Source organism: Lottia gigantea (assembly GCF_000327385.1).
Source record: "Lottia gigantea unplaced genomic scaffold LOTGIsca_13, whole genome shotgun sequence".
Lineage (NCBI taxonomy): Eukaryota > Metazoa > Mollusca > Gastropoda > Lottiidae > Lottia > Lottia gigantea.
The window spans coordinates 1845735-1861485 of record NW_008707425.1 but is presented as its reverse complement, the minus strand read 5'-3'; the positions used below and the strand labels follow the sequence as shown (position 1 = coordinate 1861485).

Sequence of the window (15751 nt, the reverse complement as noted above, 5' to 3'; positions counted from 1 at the left end):
GTAGCACTCTATGAATAAAGGTACCCGATCCAGGAACATCTAACATGCGAACATTCGAATGTAATATATTTAATTTCATGCAAGAAATGCCCCAAACAATATGTAGGAGAAACTAAGAATAATTTACGAACTTGCTTTAATGCTCATAGGTCGGACATCAAATTAAAGAAAGACAAGCCTGTTTCTAATCATTTCAACCTCGACGACCATTCAATAGACGATCTCACCCTAATCCCAATTGAGCGTATAGAAATTGACTTGCCCGAAGATGAAACTACCAAATTCCGTCAATCTAGGGAGGCCCATTGGATTGAGACATTGAATACAGCAAGACCAATAGGACTAAATATTCATCATAATGTAGGCATAGCACCCTTTGTTGTCCCGTTTAATACAACCAGCAATCGAGCAAGCAAGATAGTTCATGCCCACTATAAGAGCCTTCAAGAGAAATTCCCCCATGTCTATAAGCAGAAAATGATAGTTGCATATTCAAAAAATAAGAACTTAAATGATAATATTGTTCATAGTAAACTAAAAACAATCAGTACAAAACAGATACTATACTTCTCGCCCATCGGGCGAGTTATTTTTTCTAATTTCAGATCAGAATAAGAACAGAAGAAAACCCAATATCAAGACCCTTAATCCTAATTTCTAAATAAAGTGTCTGCTCCACCATAGGCCTGTACATTTGGGAGAATCAAACCCTCCCTTCCCCGAAATCTAACTAATCAAATTTCATAACAGAAAGGTACTGGGGTGTCTCTTTACAACTGAAGGCGATCACATGTTTCTGAATACCACAAAAAATGTAGCTGTGGCGTTATGTACCGTTCAAATTACTCAAACTGGCAACAGTCTAATTTATTAAGGCTATAGGAACAAAATATTAATAGAATACACAAAAAATAAAGTTTGTGGTAACTTGCAATGGATACAACCCACTTCATTTTGAGCGTGCTAACGACTCCTTGTTTATCGTTGATAGACCTAGGTGGATAAGTAATTTATGGCAATATTACTTTCATTGTTCAAATAAAAGTTCAGCTTTCTTTCTATTAAAGAAGTTAAGGCCTAAACCGTGTGTAGACCAAGAGTTACATAGTAAGACTGATTTTCTATAGTAATCAGATGAACATTGGAATAGGTAAAAAGGTTTATTGTGGAGCAATATTGACAAATTTTTTTAATTGGCACCTTCATTAGTTTCCATGAATCATATTTTAAGTTGACAAAAATGTGACCTGTAGGCTACCACTATTCCTGTATAGTCTACTTAAGGCATTTTTAAGAGTCTACATTTTGCAAATGTGGTTTTGTTATAGTTTTAATATTTTTGTCTTTCAAATTCCCTGAATTTAACTCGGTTGCCTTAATTAATCAGGGCATTAGTGGGTGTCTAATTTAAAAGTTATTACTACAAATGATGTAAAACTCTCAAACTATTGGTTTTCAAAAAGAATAGCCTATAATTTTTCATTTTATGAATAAAATAATGCAGACAATCACCGCTTCAACACATCTGCGACCATTTCATTAACCTATGGAGTTTCAATTGAGCAGATATGTTAACATAAAATAGTGACTAGCTCTGTGTTGTTACCGGAAGTTGTCAAGTGACAAAAGGAAAACTTCAGCTTAAGCCCGGCAGTCGATGAACATGTAGTAGTCGTGTAAGCATGATCTGACGGCCATCTTGTCATCTTTTCATTCATCAGTATGTTTATGTTTGTGATGTCCCCCCCGGGTTTTTATGTATTGTCTATCATCGTATGTGTCTTTATCATAATAAATATCATCAACCATACATGACTTTAGAAGATAAACCCGGTATAATATGTTCTATTAATGTAAACATAAAAAGAGTTTGAAATACGCTGTTAAAAAACGACTTTTACTCAATTTAGCGCGGGAATAATCGAGAGAAACCTTTTAAGAGAAAACAGTGAAAAATGAAGATCATCAGAAAATTCAACGATATGATACCATTTCAAAGGTCTTTTGTGCCGTTGCAACCGATTTACCATTCTTTGTTTTATGTCGCATTGCTTGATTTGCAGTTCTTAAATGAGGTTAACAGCTCATAATTTTCACAACCAATCAAATTTCGGTACAGTCAAGTATCTTAATTTCGTGCTAACCTATTTTTCGTGCATTTCCAGAAAGGATTAATAATTTACATGTGCGACGTCGCATGACCTCTGTTTTTGCTTGTTTTGATAGACATGAGTTATCCGTACAATATCAGCTAGTAGAATAAATTCAGTAGTTTCAAGCAAGGTAAAATGTATTAATGTATACTTTGACAAATACAAAATGGTGGATTTCAGTTATTACCAAACGTCACAATTTTTTATCGGCCGAATTTCCTTACAATCCTTAGTTGTAATTGAAGTTTCGTCTGCTAGAATGTAGTCCAACGAATGAAGTCACGTGATCAGCTAGCAGATTCCGTGTCAGCAGAAAATTTCTATCTATGGAACACAAAGTGGGCCATATTCTTATGTTGTTTCAATGACTTTAGCAATAAATCACGCTACGTATCTTATTTTGTCAGTCACTATTTTTTTTTAAATCATGGTTCTTTGAAGGAATTGTCACTAATAATAATGAATGACATTTAAGAGAAATACTAAGGAGAAGTTAATTATACCACTTGGTATTCATACAACGTGTTTTTCTCGACTTATTTATAGATCAAGCAATGTACACGAAAATAGGTGACGCATTTTGCCGCCATTGTCGAGTTGGTTACTCATGAAATATGGGTCAAAGTGAAGGATTCATAAAGAAAATTGAAATAAACCCATTTTAATTATTTTGTAAAATATCCGAGGAAGCATCTAAGAGATAAAAAAAAAATCCATTATTTGAACTTAGAGGAAATTTGGTGTTGAATCCTTATATGCACGAAAATAGGTTACACCACTGTATATATTGCTGTTCAACGCTCGAAGTTTTGTCATGTCACAAAAGTGAAAAAGACAACTATTATCAATATAATTTATTTTGAAAATAAGTTCTTCAAAAGTTGGGATTATTGGAGAATGACCCAGATATGCAAGAAGTTAATAAGCATCTGCTTCTTGTTTTATTTATCCCAATCAGTGGCCCAAATGGGAAAGAACAAATTGAACCAGTTGCACCAAAGCGAAAAACATTAGTTCAAATGTGAATTAGCCCTTATGACAATGAGCCCAAATGGATAGACAATATTATTGATTCAAGGTTATAAACTTAAATTGCCAATACTAGGTATTGTGATCATTAATAAGGTCACTTAAATATAGACGTTTGGCTAAGCTAAGAAAATATTGGGGTTTATAATGAATAATCATATAAATATAACTCTTCACCCGAATTTGTTCTTCTTATGCTTGGGTCATTGCTAGATCGCAACTGTAAGAGTAATTATATACAGTGGAGCTTCGTTTATCCGCACATTCCCGTTCCCGATAAAATCATGCGGTTTAACGAAAATCTGGATAGTTGAAACATGCCATTCCATAACTAGAGTTATATCCCTTCCTATAAGGACACCTGTCAAATGTCACGTACGCAACACGTGATAGACATGTGTGTACTTTATAGGGCCAATACGTGTGAAGAACCTCGATTGTTTATAATTTTTCATTTTATTTCACTATCATAGCATGATAATAACAATATTATTCCTTAAAATTAGGATTCACTAATTTATAAACGTAATACTGTGCCGTATCATCGTAGCGATAATGTTTGATGTGTTCCGTAGCCATGATGGAATTCGGGTATGACTGAACAAAAAATTGAATTCAAGTATTACTGAACGAAAGATAGCATGCACATGGTCATTAAATTAACCGCATATTCTAATAATCAGTTTCGCTGATTTATAAACACAAATTTCCGTGCCGTAACTTCGTAGGGCTAACGTTTGATGCATTCCGTATCAATAATAGAATTCAGGTATGACTGAACGAAAGATGACATTGAAGTATAACTGAACGATAAATGGTATTAGTTACACGTGATGATTAAATTAATTGCTTAATCTCGTAATGAGGATTTATTAAACATCAATCACGCGACATCATAAATACCGCTAATCCAGAAGCCAGTTAGAAGAACTCACAGTAACACACGACCGGAAGATGAATACTTTTTACTATAGAATTTGATAATTGGTTCCCAATCACAGCCGTGCAGAACCGGAAACCGGAGCATCGGAGTAACGGGTAATTTTACATAGTAAATATTCCGTTACCAGATAAAAGCGTGCGGATATCGGCAACCGGATAAACGTAGCTCCTTGATTTATTTACCAGATATCTTAGAGTTTCAATTTTCTGTGCACCAATAGCAGGCTTAAAAGCACCACAGTTGAAATCTAACAAGCTAGAAGTATCAAAAGATCCAAAAGCCAAGGGTTAACATCTCATTGCCACACTTACCATGTTCACAGTTCTAGTTAAATCAGTGGTGAGTAGATGACAGATGTTGTCAGAAATGTTTGGTCATCAAGGACAACTGAGAAACTATTATACGCTTTGTCTAACACTTGTACTTAACAACTTCGGTCCACTCCATTATGCTTTTATAATCTATCAGAAATGATATAAAATGTATAGAGTTTTCTGTATCTGCACCTAATGGACTAAGAAGACAGTTTGGGTTATAGGCCCTTAGCCAAGGGGGGAATTAGGGGGGTCAAAAGAAATGTCATAAAATCATGTTTCTGGGTGTCAAACGCTATACAAATAATCTTGAACGTTAATTTCGTTAAGAAATGTCAGGAAATCGTGTTTCTGGGCATCTTATCCTCAAAATTTTCTAAGCGGCATACCAAAGACACTATACAAATAATCTTAAATCCCAAATTCGCTGGGAAATGTCTGGAATTTTCTTGTGGTGGTCCCACAGTCCCGATACATATAAAACTTAAATTCGTTAGGAAGTCAAATTCTTCAAAAAATCTAGAGGAGGTCCCCAGACTTCATGTTTCCAAAAGGGCAATAATTCTATAGAGAGCACCACTGTAATACGTAACAACTCACAAAGTTTTCTGGGAGGGGAGGGTGTACCTACTTGAAACCTGGATTGGAAGTATGCCACCCCCCCACCCCCCTCCCCCTTAGAAGTACTTGGCTGCTTATTGGCTTGGATGGACATGTTATTATACAAGTTCAAATTTGTTTGCATTTGCATTTGATGGTTTCCAACTTACCTGTGGCAGTATGGTTAGTTTTGAGCGTAGGTCATGAAGTCCAAGTTCTCCTATATTTTGATCATCTATGTTAATAGTGCCATTGGCAGCTTCAATCAATCGAAATAATGCCACTGTTAAAGATGATTTACCTGCACCAGTTCTTCCAACAATACCAACCTAAGAATTAAAGATAGCTTGACAGGCAAGGTAACATACGCCCACTGCCAGCTGTCGGACATGATAACAACATCTTTTGTGGCTTAATAATGAATTTCTTAAATAATCTTAATATCATCTTTAAGTCAAGGCAAAAAAACTGAAACAGTTCATCAAGTTATCATCAAATTCAAACATGAAGAATGTCTCATCGCTGTACACACAAGGGCAATAACTCTGAAACTGTTCATCATCCGAATATAACCAATTTCTAACTTGATCAAAATCTCATCAAGCATATCTAGTTTAATCAAGATCAGATAAAAACTGTAGTCTCTATCGTGCCTACAACCCAAATTTGACAAGTTTTTACTAAGTCAAGGGCAATAACTCTGAAACCTGTGATCCAATTATTACCAATTTCAAACTTGCATGAGATCGCATCAATATATAAATGCATATTCTTCACAAAATAGTTGATCTAAGAATCCCACCAGGACCAAGATTCCCATTAACACATATCATTCGAACCTTGTTGGATTTGAAAAAAATTTTTCACAATTATTCGGCAAGATTTGGTACATATAAATTGTAAGTTTAGTGTTAGATAGGCCTACTGATCTGACAAAATATTTCCAATTTTATAAAATTTACTGACATTCCTCTTTGGCAAAACCACAACTGTGTTTTGATCTTTTGCAGGTCAGATTGAGGAGAATAGAAATATATAAATATTAGATATGTAGAAGGAGAGATTGAATTGCTCGAGATCATTCTTTTAAAAAAAATTGTACAATGCGAAACTGAGATGTGTATGTGCAACTCTGGTAGTTTCTAATGTTTCAAACTTCAATGATCTCGGTGATCCCATATCCAGCACTAAACTCTCAGATTTAGTTGCTAACTTTCCCTCCAGCAATTCCCATAAGAAATCGTTTGCGGTTTAGGAGAATGAGTTAAAATTTAACACCTTTATTATTTGTGGGAGTTGGTATACCACATAAGTATGAAATAACAAGAGGAAATATAAACACTATATTACACAACACATGTTCAATCAACAACTGTTCTGAAAAGCATGCAGAGGAAGTGGTTATAGGATAGTCTCTAACATCCAGACACTTTTACATTGTATATCAATAAATTATAGTCCGAAACACCCCGATCTATTTTGCAGATTACACATATTGGGGGCGGGGCATTGAACTTTCTGCTATCCTTCTACTTCTACGTAATTCAGTCTATGGAATCTCTGTGTTTCTCTCTTTTTTCTTGAAAAACTCTAAAAGCGACACTTTTAAGAAATATAAAAGGTGTAAAGAACGAGTGGAAGTCCCGTTATTGGTTCGAATCTGAGCTGCCCGTACTCTACCATCCTTGCCTTTTAACAATTTCTGAATTATGGCTAATTTCCATATTAATCTTGGCAAATCATTGCTATTGACAAGAACAACATCACCAATGGAGATCAAAGCATCAGTTGCTGCCGACCTCTTAGATTGGTAAACATGACGCTCCCTTAAGGTAGAATAATATTCACTTCGAAACCGTTCTACAAAATAATTGTACAATATGGAACGTCTTTAAACAGCTAGGTTTAGGCTGTCATGAGTTGAAAAATCTTCATCTTCAATATCATTGTCGACAAGAAGATGTGGTAGTGGTGTAACATCAAATCCTAGAAGTAGTTTTGACGGAGTTAAAGGCTCTGGATCTTCTGTGGAGTTTGAAACAAACGTCAAGGGTCTGTCGTTTACAGTTGCTTGTACCTCTTTGATTATAGTTTGCAGTTCACCAAGATTAATCAAGAATCTTCTTTAGACACAGTTTTATAACACCAATTAACCTTTCATACATACCACCGCAATGAGGAGACTTGGCTGGTATATGATGTAGCTTAATCCTATTCCTTGTAAGATGTGTTTTAATCAGATCATCAGCTGTAAGTTTGAATAAAATCTGGAGATCTTCTTCAGCTTTGACAAATGTTTTAGCATTATCACAGATGATGTGCTCTGGTACACCATATATTGCACAATGTCTTCGGAGAGCTTGTATGCATTGATCAGCAGTCAAATCTGTAACAACCTCTAGATTAACATTCCTAGTGGTACTGCATGCAAAAAGGCAGATGTAGCATTTGTATCTCTTCTTATCAATCCCTTTAACAGTTAGATTACCTGTGTAATCTATACCAATTGACGAAAAGGGCTTTAGCTTGTTCAATCTAAAGTCTGGTAGAGGTGGAGATTGCGGTAACTTGTAGGGTCGACCAACATTCCGTTTGCAGATGATGCATTTCCTCAATACTCTTGCCACTTGACTCCTCGCTGAGGGTACCCAAAATGACTTCCTGAGTGCAACGACAGTGCAGTTAACACCCGCATGAAGCTGTTGTCTGTGTATCGCCTGTATGACGAGATCTGTGAATTTATTGCTTTTCGCCAACATCACTGGCATCCTGGCTCTATCGTTGAGATGGACATACTCAAGTCTGCCGGCGGCGCAGACAAGATCATTGTTATCCAGTTGAAGATTAAGTTGACGAACTAAAGTTGGTCTAGTTTTGGTTTCTTTCTTCAAATACTTCAGTTCTTCAATAAAGTACTCTTTTTGATGCGATTTCAAAATGACATTTTCAGCTGAAGTGAGTTCTGCTAGACCAATGTCTGTCGGTTTATCATGCCTGGGTACATCTTGAATAGCTTCCGGGTTTCTGGAGTTGTTCGTGAAGCGTATAACATGAGCTGCAGAGTGAATAAGAAAGTTATATGAATTGAATCTGGATACATCAAAGAGACTGCTTAAAAACCAATTTGGCGTTTCTTCAGATTGAACAGATGCTAAGTTGATAAAAACTCTATCATCAGATTTGACGTCTGGAGGATTCCATTTTGGCCAATCTGGAGGACCGGTAGACTGTAAAAGTTCATAAGCCAAACATCCTCTAGATAGAAGGTCTGCAACATTATCCTCAGAACTGACATGAGACCAACTGTTGAACATGGTGAGGTCAAGGATTTCCTTCTTACGATTCTGGACAAAAACTGGCAACTTTTTAGAAGAATGTAACCAATGCAGACATATCGTGGAATTTTATACTTGGATCCAACAAGCACGACATTGTCATCTTGAACAAGGAAGCAGGAACCAGCAGTAGCACTGTTAGGGCAAGTATCACAAAAGTATGAAGTTGAACCTCTCTGCTAGTGTCCAAATTAAGATAACGAGGAACGCTATACTGCATTGCTTCTTCAATTTCATTAATTCTAAAATCATCTTGAAGATTGGCAGAAATCAGTTGATCCCATTCTAGTTTTAATTCCCATATTGATGCTATGAACCTCTTTGCAGGTGCTTAAAGCTTGACGTTTAGTGAGTTGCCCTGGATTAAGAATTTGAAGAGCCTTTTTTGGAAATTTGATGACATCTTGAGAGAAATCCCATTCCATTCCAAGTATACCAGATGAACTTGCAGTAGACCCAGTCGACTCAATTTTTACCAGTTGTTGTAACATCGCTGAATTGCTGAACCATTGTCGTAAGTTCATACCCGCAGACTTCATTAGTTTTCTAGAAGTCTTGTAGTAGGTAACTGCACTTTCCTCATCTGGCTGACCAGACAGAACATCGTCACAATACAGTTTCTCTCGAAGGCCGTTGGCTACACTCAAGGTGCTCTCATCAGAAGTGTTGCAAAATCTATTCAGATGATACAAGATGACAACATTGAGAATAAATGGAGAGCTGGTTCCACCAAAAAATACTGATGTGTATCGATATACCTTCATGGACTTGTTTGGGTCGCCATCTTCATACCACAGAAATCTGACATAATCTCTATCTTTTTGTAGCAGCTTGATTCTAAGAAATGCTTTTTCGATGTCTGCTACAAAGGCATACTTTCTGAGTACGAATTCTGTGAATGAGTTTGTGTAGAGATCTTAGGAGGCAAGGACCTGTGTGTAGACAATCATTCAGTGACGTTCTACTGGCATTAGCTGCAAAAACAACTCGAAGTGGTGTCGTCTTACTGTTGGAACGAAGAACAAAGAAATGACTGAGATAGTGACAGTTAACTTCATCCCATTCTTTGTCAGGTTCCACAGTCTCCATATAACCTTTCTTCAGTTGGTCTTGAGTTGTAACTTAAGTAATCTTCGTTTGACCTGTTCATTGTTCAAGACGACCAACAGTGATTGATAAGTTTGATGGTAGATCTGGGTGATCATCAAGCCATGGTAAAGGTGCGTAGTAGGTGCTTCCATGATACTCTATTTGGCTTATGAAGCGTTCGATGAAGCAATCATCTCGTAGCTTGTCAGTGGAATTGTTGATGCCAATATTGTCAAAACCTAAAGCAACTTCTACTTGTTGGTATAAATTGACATCACTGGTGGAAGGTGATAACCATGAAATGACTGTGTTGTGGGAGTCCACAGCAAAGCTTTGCATACAGCGTTGAAAACCATTGTACTCTGACTTTAGTGGTCCTGAGAGTACGTATCCAAGTGATGAAGCTTGAGCAGTTGCGAAACCACTAATCACGTCTGGTTTTAAAAATTTCCATGCCAAATCAACTCCCAGCAGTATGTCGACTTCAAACAAAGAATGTTGAAAGGTGTCGGCAAGGGTTAAGCCCTGTAGGTGAGGCTTATCAAGACACTCAGACTAGTGTTCACAATTGATGGGGTGAACAATAACGTCCTTGAGTAAGGTGTCGATCGTGATGGGACCATCCTCTGTTATGACGTCAAAGGAGCAAACAGGAAACTGCTGTCTGATGGATTTTCCTCCAAAGGTGTCGATTTTGACGAAGCAATTGGCGTGTGGAACGATGTTGAGGTTACTGCTATACTTGGTTGAGGTGTATGTCAATGAAGATCCCTCATCTATAAAAATGTTAGCAGATATAATGATGTTGTCGTTTTGAACCATTGGAGTAGCTGTCTTCAAAAGAACTGGAGAAAATGTTCTGTGAGTTTCATCAGATGAATTTCTGCTGTCAGGTAAACCATCACTGTAGGTAAGACTCTGAGTAAAGGCAGTTGTACCAGACTCGACTTGCTTTGATGTAGTAGGCTTTGAAGTTTGGAATGCCTTTGCCCCATGAAGACTCGTGTGATGTGGTTCTCTGCAAACTGAGCAACGCCACCTACTAGGACACAGAGTCACAGAGTGGGTGGGTTTAAGATAGTTTAGACATAGATTTGCAGATTGAACGGCTGACATACGATCTTCTGTAGACATGGTACACTAGAACGTGTTGTGCTGTGCTTTATATATTGAACAAGTTTTGGTTGGCCTGCTGGGCATTGAAGTATGCTACTTGTTCCAGCTTTTTCACTTCAACGTGAATGAATTCCATCAGTTGTTGCAAGGAAGGGTTGTCATCAGGATACTTCTCTAACAAACCAGTCAGGACATCAGCAGGAAGTTTCTCTATCAAGATTGAAACATAAAAGTCACCGTATGTATTCGCTGATAAACCCAGAGTGGAAAGCGATCTAACATCACCATTAACTGAATCATAAAATGTTCTTAGTGAAGAGGCTGTATATTCTGGTTTACCAAAACTACAAAGAGCAACACATAGCTGTTTTGTTTCCGTAATTATCTTCTAATGTCTTTACCAGTAGATCATAGTTGGCATCGCCGGCTAGTATACCTTCAACTCGCTTCTTGACTGTTTCTGATAGTTGACCTCTCAGGAAATTGAATTTTTGAACGTTGGAAATATCACGGCATCCGTGTATTTCGCTGTGGAATACGTCCCAAAAACTTATCCACTTTCTTCGATCACCATCAAACGTAGGCAAAACCATTTTAGGTAGCTTCACGGCAGAATGTTTTGCGAGTTTACGATGGGGGTTTTGATCTGGAGAACTTGACGTGGGCAGTTCTTTCAGGGTTCTGTAGTACTTTTCCAGGCGATTTATCAGCAATACATGATTATCGGACAAAATATCAGCTTCCTGAAAATCAGTATCAGCCAATTGATCATTTTCCAATCTTGAATGGTATTCTTTCATTTCTTCATCCAAATTGGTAATTTTCGCTTTTGTGTCTTTCAGCTTGCTCAGAATTACACCTAATAGTTGCAAAGTTTCAGGAGATCTATCGTCATTTTCAATAAAATTGGTGATTCTTCGATCTTCTTTTCCATGCACGCCATCCCCTCTTCTAACACTCAACACCAACGACCCAGTTTTGGATAATTTTGTGACCCCTGTGGGCAGTCATGATTCACTTTTAAACTCAGAATCTTTAACCACCTTCATGGCAGAAAATCCACTGGCTAAAAGACAAAGAGTTTACTTTTCCACCAACCAGTCTGCCAAAGCTAATGCTAAAGTGATGAACTATCTATCGTAACATACCTGTCACCTCCCACTTTCATTTACCGAGACACTCTAGACGAAATCTTGCCTACTAAATAATCAAGCAACTTGGCACCAATTTACTGCCAATTGGTGCTCCAATAAAGTCCACATGGGATCAATGACAAAATCTAAACTTGGACACCCCCACTTCTCTCTTTGTTACATAATTTCCTCCTACATCTCATTTTCACTGTTCAGTGCTGGACAGTACCTTCACCACCCTGTGCATGTCAGTACAACTTTTGGGTATCTAACTTCAAAGTTACCTTTGCTCTTATTCCTCCTAGCGTCTCTTAACCCAGATGGTCAGGTGAAGTCTTAAACCTGCCTACCCCTGAACTAACTAAACCCCAGTAGCCCCGGTGAAAATCCACCCTGGTAACCCCAATACATACTTGCCAAACAACCTCAATAAAACCCACATCACAGTAATATCGCACTGGGGCCTCTGAACAGTATAAATAGAACTTCGCAAGGTGAGTCTAATCAGTCTGAAGAGTTCAAACACGAACGAAACTAGTCACTGATAATAAACTATTAGCATAGCCTATCTCTTAAATTCTACCCCTGCCAACTACCAAGTTATGGCTAACTTCTCTCTTTGTTACACAACTCTCAAACCAATTGGCGCATATATGAGACACAAGTAGTGTTCTCACTAAAACCGTGTTTGAGAACTAACTACTGAACAAACTAACAATTGCAGATGATCACATGAAAGCTGAGGTCAAGGCTATCTCTACATGTAAACAAAGCCAGGTGATTGTTCTGAGAAAATTTGAGATATTTTATTTTAAAAATTACCTTAATCAAATGTACTCTGTACATGACCATGTGAATCGGGTGTGTATAATCCGAAGATCGAAGATGGAAGATCTCTATAAAACGAAGACCCAACTATAAAACGAAGACCCACTATACTATAAAACGAAGACCCAACTATAAAACGAAGACCCTACAATAACTATCTGATACAAGATTTAAAGTGATACATTACTTAGTATTTCTGTATTTTGTTGCTTATGTCGATGAGACCTTTTTTTCTAGATGCCACCTGTGCAATACAGAATACAATTGAAGTGAAATCAGGACAAAGGGTTTAGCTAAAGTCAATGAAGAATAAAGACAGCTATAATCCAAACGTATGATAGGTCTAAATTTGATTTAAATTCAATGTATATCATTTTTATCACGGTACCAATATTTTAAAATCCTTTTGTTAGTAATTAGTCGATCGTTGTTGAAACGTTTGTGAACAAGAACGTATTGTGCCAGGCTAAACAAAACGATAAATATATGCCCACTTCCTATAATCATAGAACTGTAACCAGTACTGCAACCAGTTCTATGCAATAATGAAGCTGTACATTTTAAATCGTGTGTACAAACCGGTTGAATAACCCGTCACAGAGATAACATTTTAATGATTTATCGGCTAGTATAGCCTTGGATTCTGCGCACTGTACATTACGCGGTTAGTGTAAACATTCATCTCGGCATTTTGTCACCTTCTCGAACTATTATAGGCTACGGTATGTTTTGGAAAAAACGTAAATTATATGATGGAATAAATATAACACAAATATCAATGATAGACGTAATGAAGACAAGCGGGACGACCCTCAACACCTACATAAGTGATCATTATCAACACCACGACAAAAACCGCTAATCCGGAAGCCAGTATGAAGTAGGCCTACTTAAAAGTCAAAGTGACACACGTTGGATTGATGAATGGCCGAGGATATTCGCCACCCAGGTGGCAAACAATTATTCGCCAACCTCATTTTTCATTTGCCACCCGTTTTTAAAACTTTAATGTCTCTAGAGACTGACATTATTAGCTGTGAAGGCTATAGCGTTACATGCATTATAATGTTTTTTTATGTTCATTAGAAACGCTTTTTTGCAATTCCTTTCAGAAAAATGTACGAAAATAACATCTACTTATAATTGATAATCGCTGTCCCATTGGATGGCTATTTATAGTCAACCGGTGTAATGTCAATTTGGCCACCACTTTTTTGAATCACGTCTATGAAATTTAGTCTCGATATTCATGTCACCTACAAACCTCACGTGGCTCTGCATTTGTTTTTTTTTATGCCCGGAAGCGTTTTTTCTTGACATTTCCCGGCAAATTTAAGGATTTTTTATATAGTGTGTGGGAGATCCCACCCTTTGAAGATTTTTAGAATCGGATTCCCAAAAACGCGAATTTCTGACATTCCCTATTAGTTTAGGAAAGCTGGAACAAAAGCTGAGGATGGTAAAAAAAGAACTTAGGGTGGTTAACAAGAATTGTCGATGGTACACAAGAATTGTGAGTGGTAAACAAATATTGGGGTGGTAAACAAGATGTGAGGGTGGTGATCAAGAGCTGGAAGTGGTAAACAAGAACTGCGGGTGGTGAACAGGAACGGAGGGTGGTTAACTAGACCTACGATTGGAAACAAAGACCGAGGGTGGTAAACAAGAGCTGAAGGCAGTAAACAAGATTTTTGGATAGTAAACGGGAGCTGGGTTAATCAATAACAACTAGGGTGGTAAACAAGAGCCGAGGGTGGTTAACAAGAGCCAAGAGTGGTTAACAACAACAAGAGGATAGGCTGGTGACAACAAGAGCTTAAGGTGGTTAACAAAAGTTGAGGTTGGCAAACAAGAATTGCGAGTGGTAAACAAGTATTGGTGGTAGTAAACAAGAGCTGAGGGTGGTCAACAAGAGCTGGAAGTGGTAAACAAGATCTGCGGGTGGTAAACAGGAACGAGGGTGGTGAACAAGAGCTGAGGGTGGTAAACCAATGTAGGTTGGTAAACAAGAATTGTGGCTGTTAAACTAGACCTACGGGTGGTAAACAACAGCTCGGGTGGTAAAAATAACCCAGGGTGGAGAACAATAGCTGAAGATGGTGAACAACAACTAAGTAGGTGAACAAGAGCTTAGGGTGGCAAACAAGAATTATGGGTGTTACACAAGTATTGTGGGTGGCAAAAAAGACCTGGGGGTGGTGAACAAGACCTGGGGGTGGTGAACAACAGCTATGTTAATGAAACAAGAGCTGTGTGTGGTCAACAAGCATTGTGAGTATTAAGGGTGGTAAACAAGTATTAAGGGTGGTAAACAACAGCTAGGTTAATGAAACAAGAGCTGAGAGTGGTAAACAATTATTCAGGGTGGTACAACAGCTAGGTTAATGAAAAACAACTAGGTTGGTAACAAAGAATTGGGGTGGTAAACAAGAACTGTGGGTGATATACAAGAACTGATGGTGTTGAACGATAGCTAGGGTGGTAAACAAGAGCTGAGGGTGTTAGGGTGGTAAACATCAACTAGGTATGTGAACAAGAGCTGTGGGTGGTGAACAGGAGCTGAGGTTGGTGAACAGCAATTAGGGTCAGTATTGTGTATTATCGTACACCTTACTATCACCCGTACACATTACTTACCACCCGTCAGTATTGTGTATTATCGTACATCTTATTACCACCCTAAAACATTACTTACCACCCCACAGTATTGTGTATTACTGTACGCCTTATTACCCCCCTTAAACATTACTTACCACCCGTCAGTATTGTGTATTACCGTACGCCTTATTACCACCCGTACTCATTACTTACCACCCACAGTATCGTACGCTTTATTATACCTTAAACCTGATTACTTCGAATACATATTTCCACCCACCCCAATGCAGTGTATTTACCACCCACATACATTACTCACACATTCGCGATGGCTCCAATCGTCTTTGGATTTTTCGATTCGATTTCTCCTCCTCGATCGGAAGGGCTTACTTGGAAAATGCGTCTAGGTTAAATGTGACACAATTTGGACACGCGCCTGCTATGTCTTATTTTTTATACTATTTAAACATCTTCATCAACCTTTTTTTTACTTACGTAAAGATCCCTCGACAATTGAAAATCGAAAATAAGAGTAGGCTAATGTCGCTGTCCTGACAAAATTTCCCTCATTGCACACTGCATGGCGTTTGCCCATCCTCAGTAGCCCATACAG

At 37.8% G+C, this 15751-nt stretch overlaps 1 protein-coding gene across 1 annotated transcript in view; it reads right to left on the bottom strand.

Annotated features, from left to right (window-relative positions):
- Positions 1-15751, bottom strand: part of LOTGIDRAFT_111500 (hypothetical protein) — a gene marked incomplete at both ends in the record, with an annotated part of 74848 nt that overhangs the window by 45222 nt on the left and 13875 nt on the right. Inside the window, one exon of the mRNA XM_009048949.1 lies at positions 5210-5368. Within this exon, the coding sequence (XP_009047197.1) occupies positions 5210-5368 (159 nt within the window). The remainder of the gene's footprint in view (positions 1-5209; positions 5369-15751) is intronic.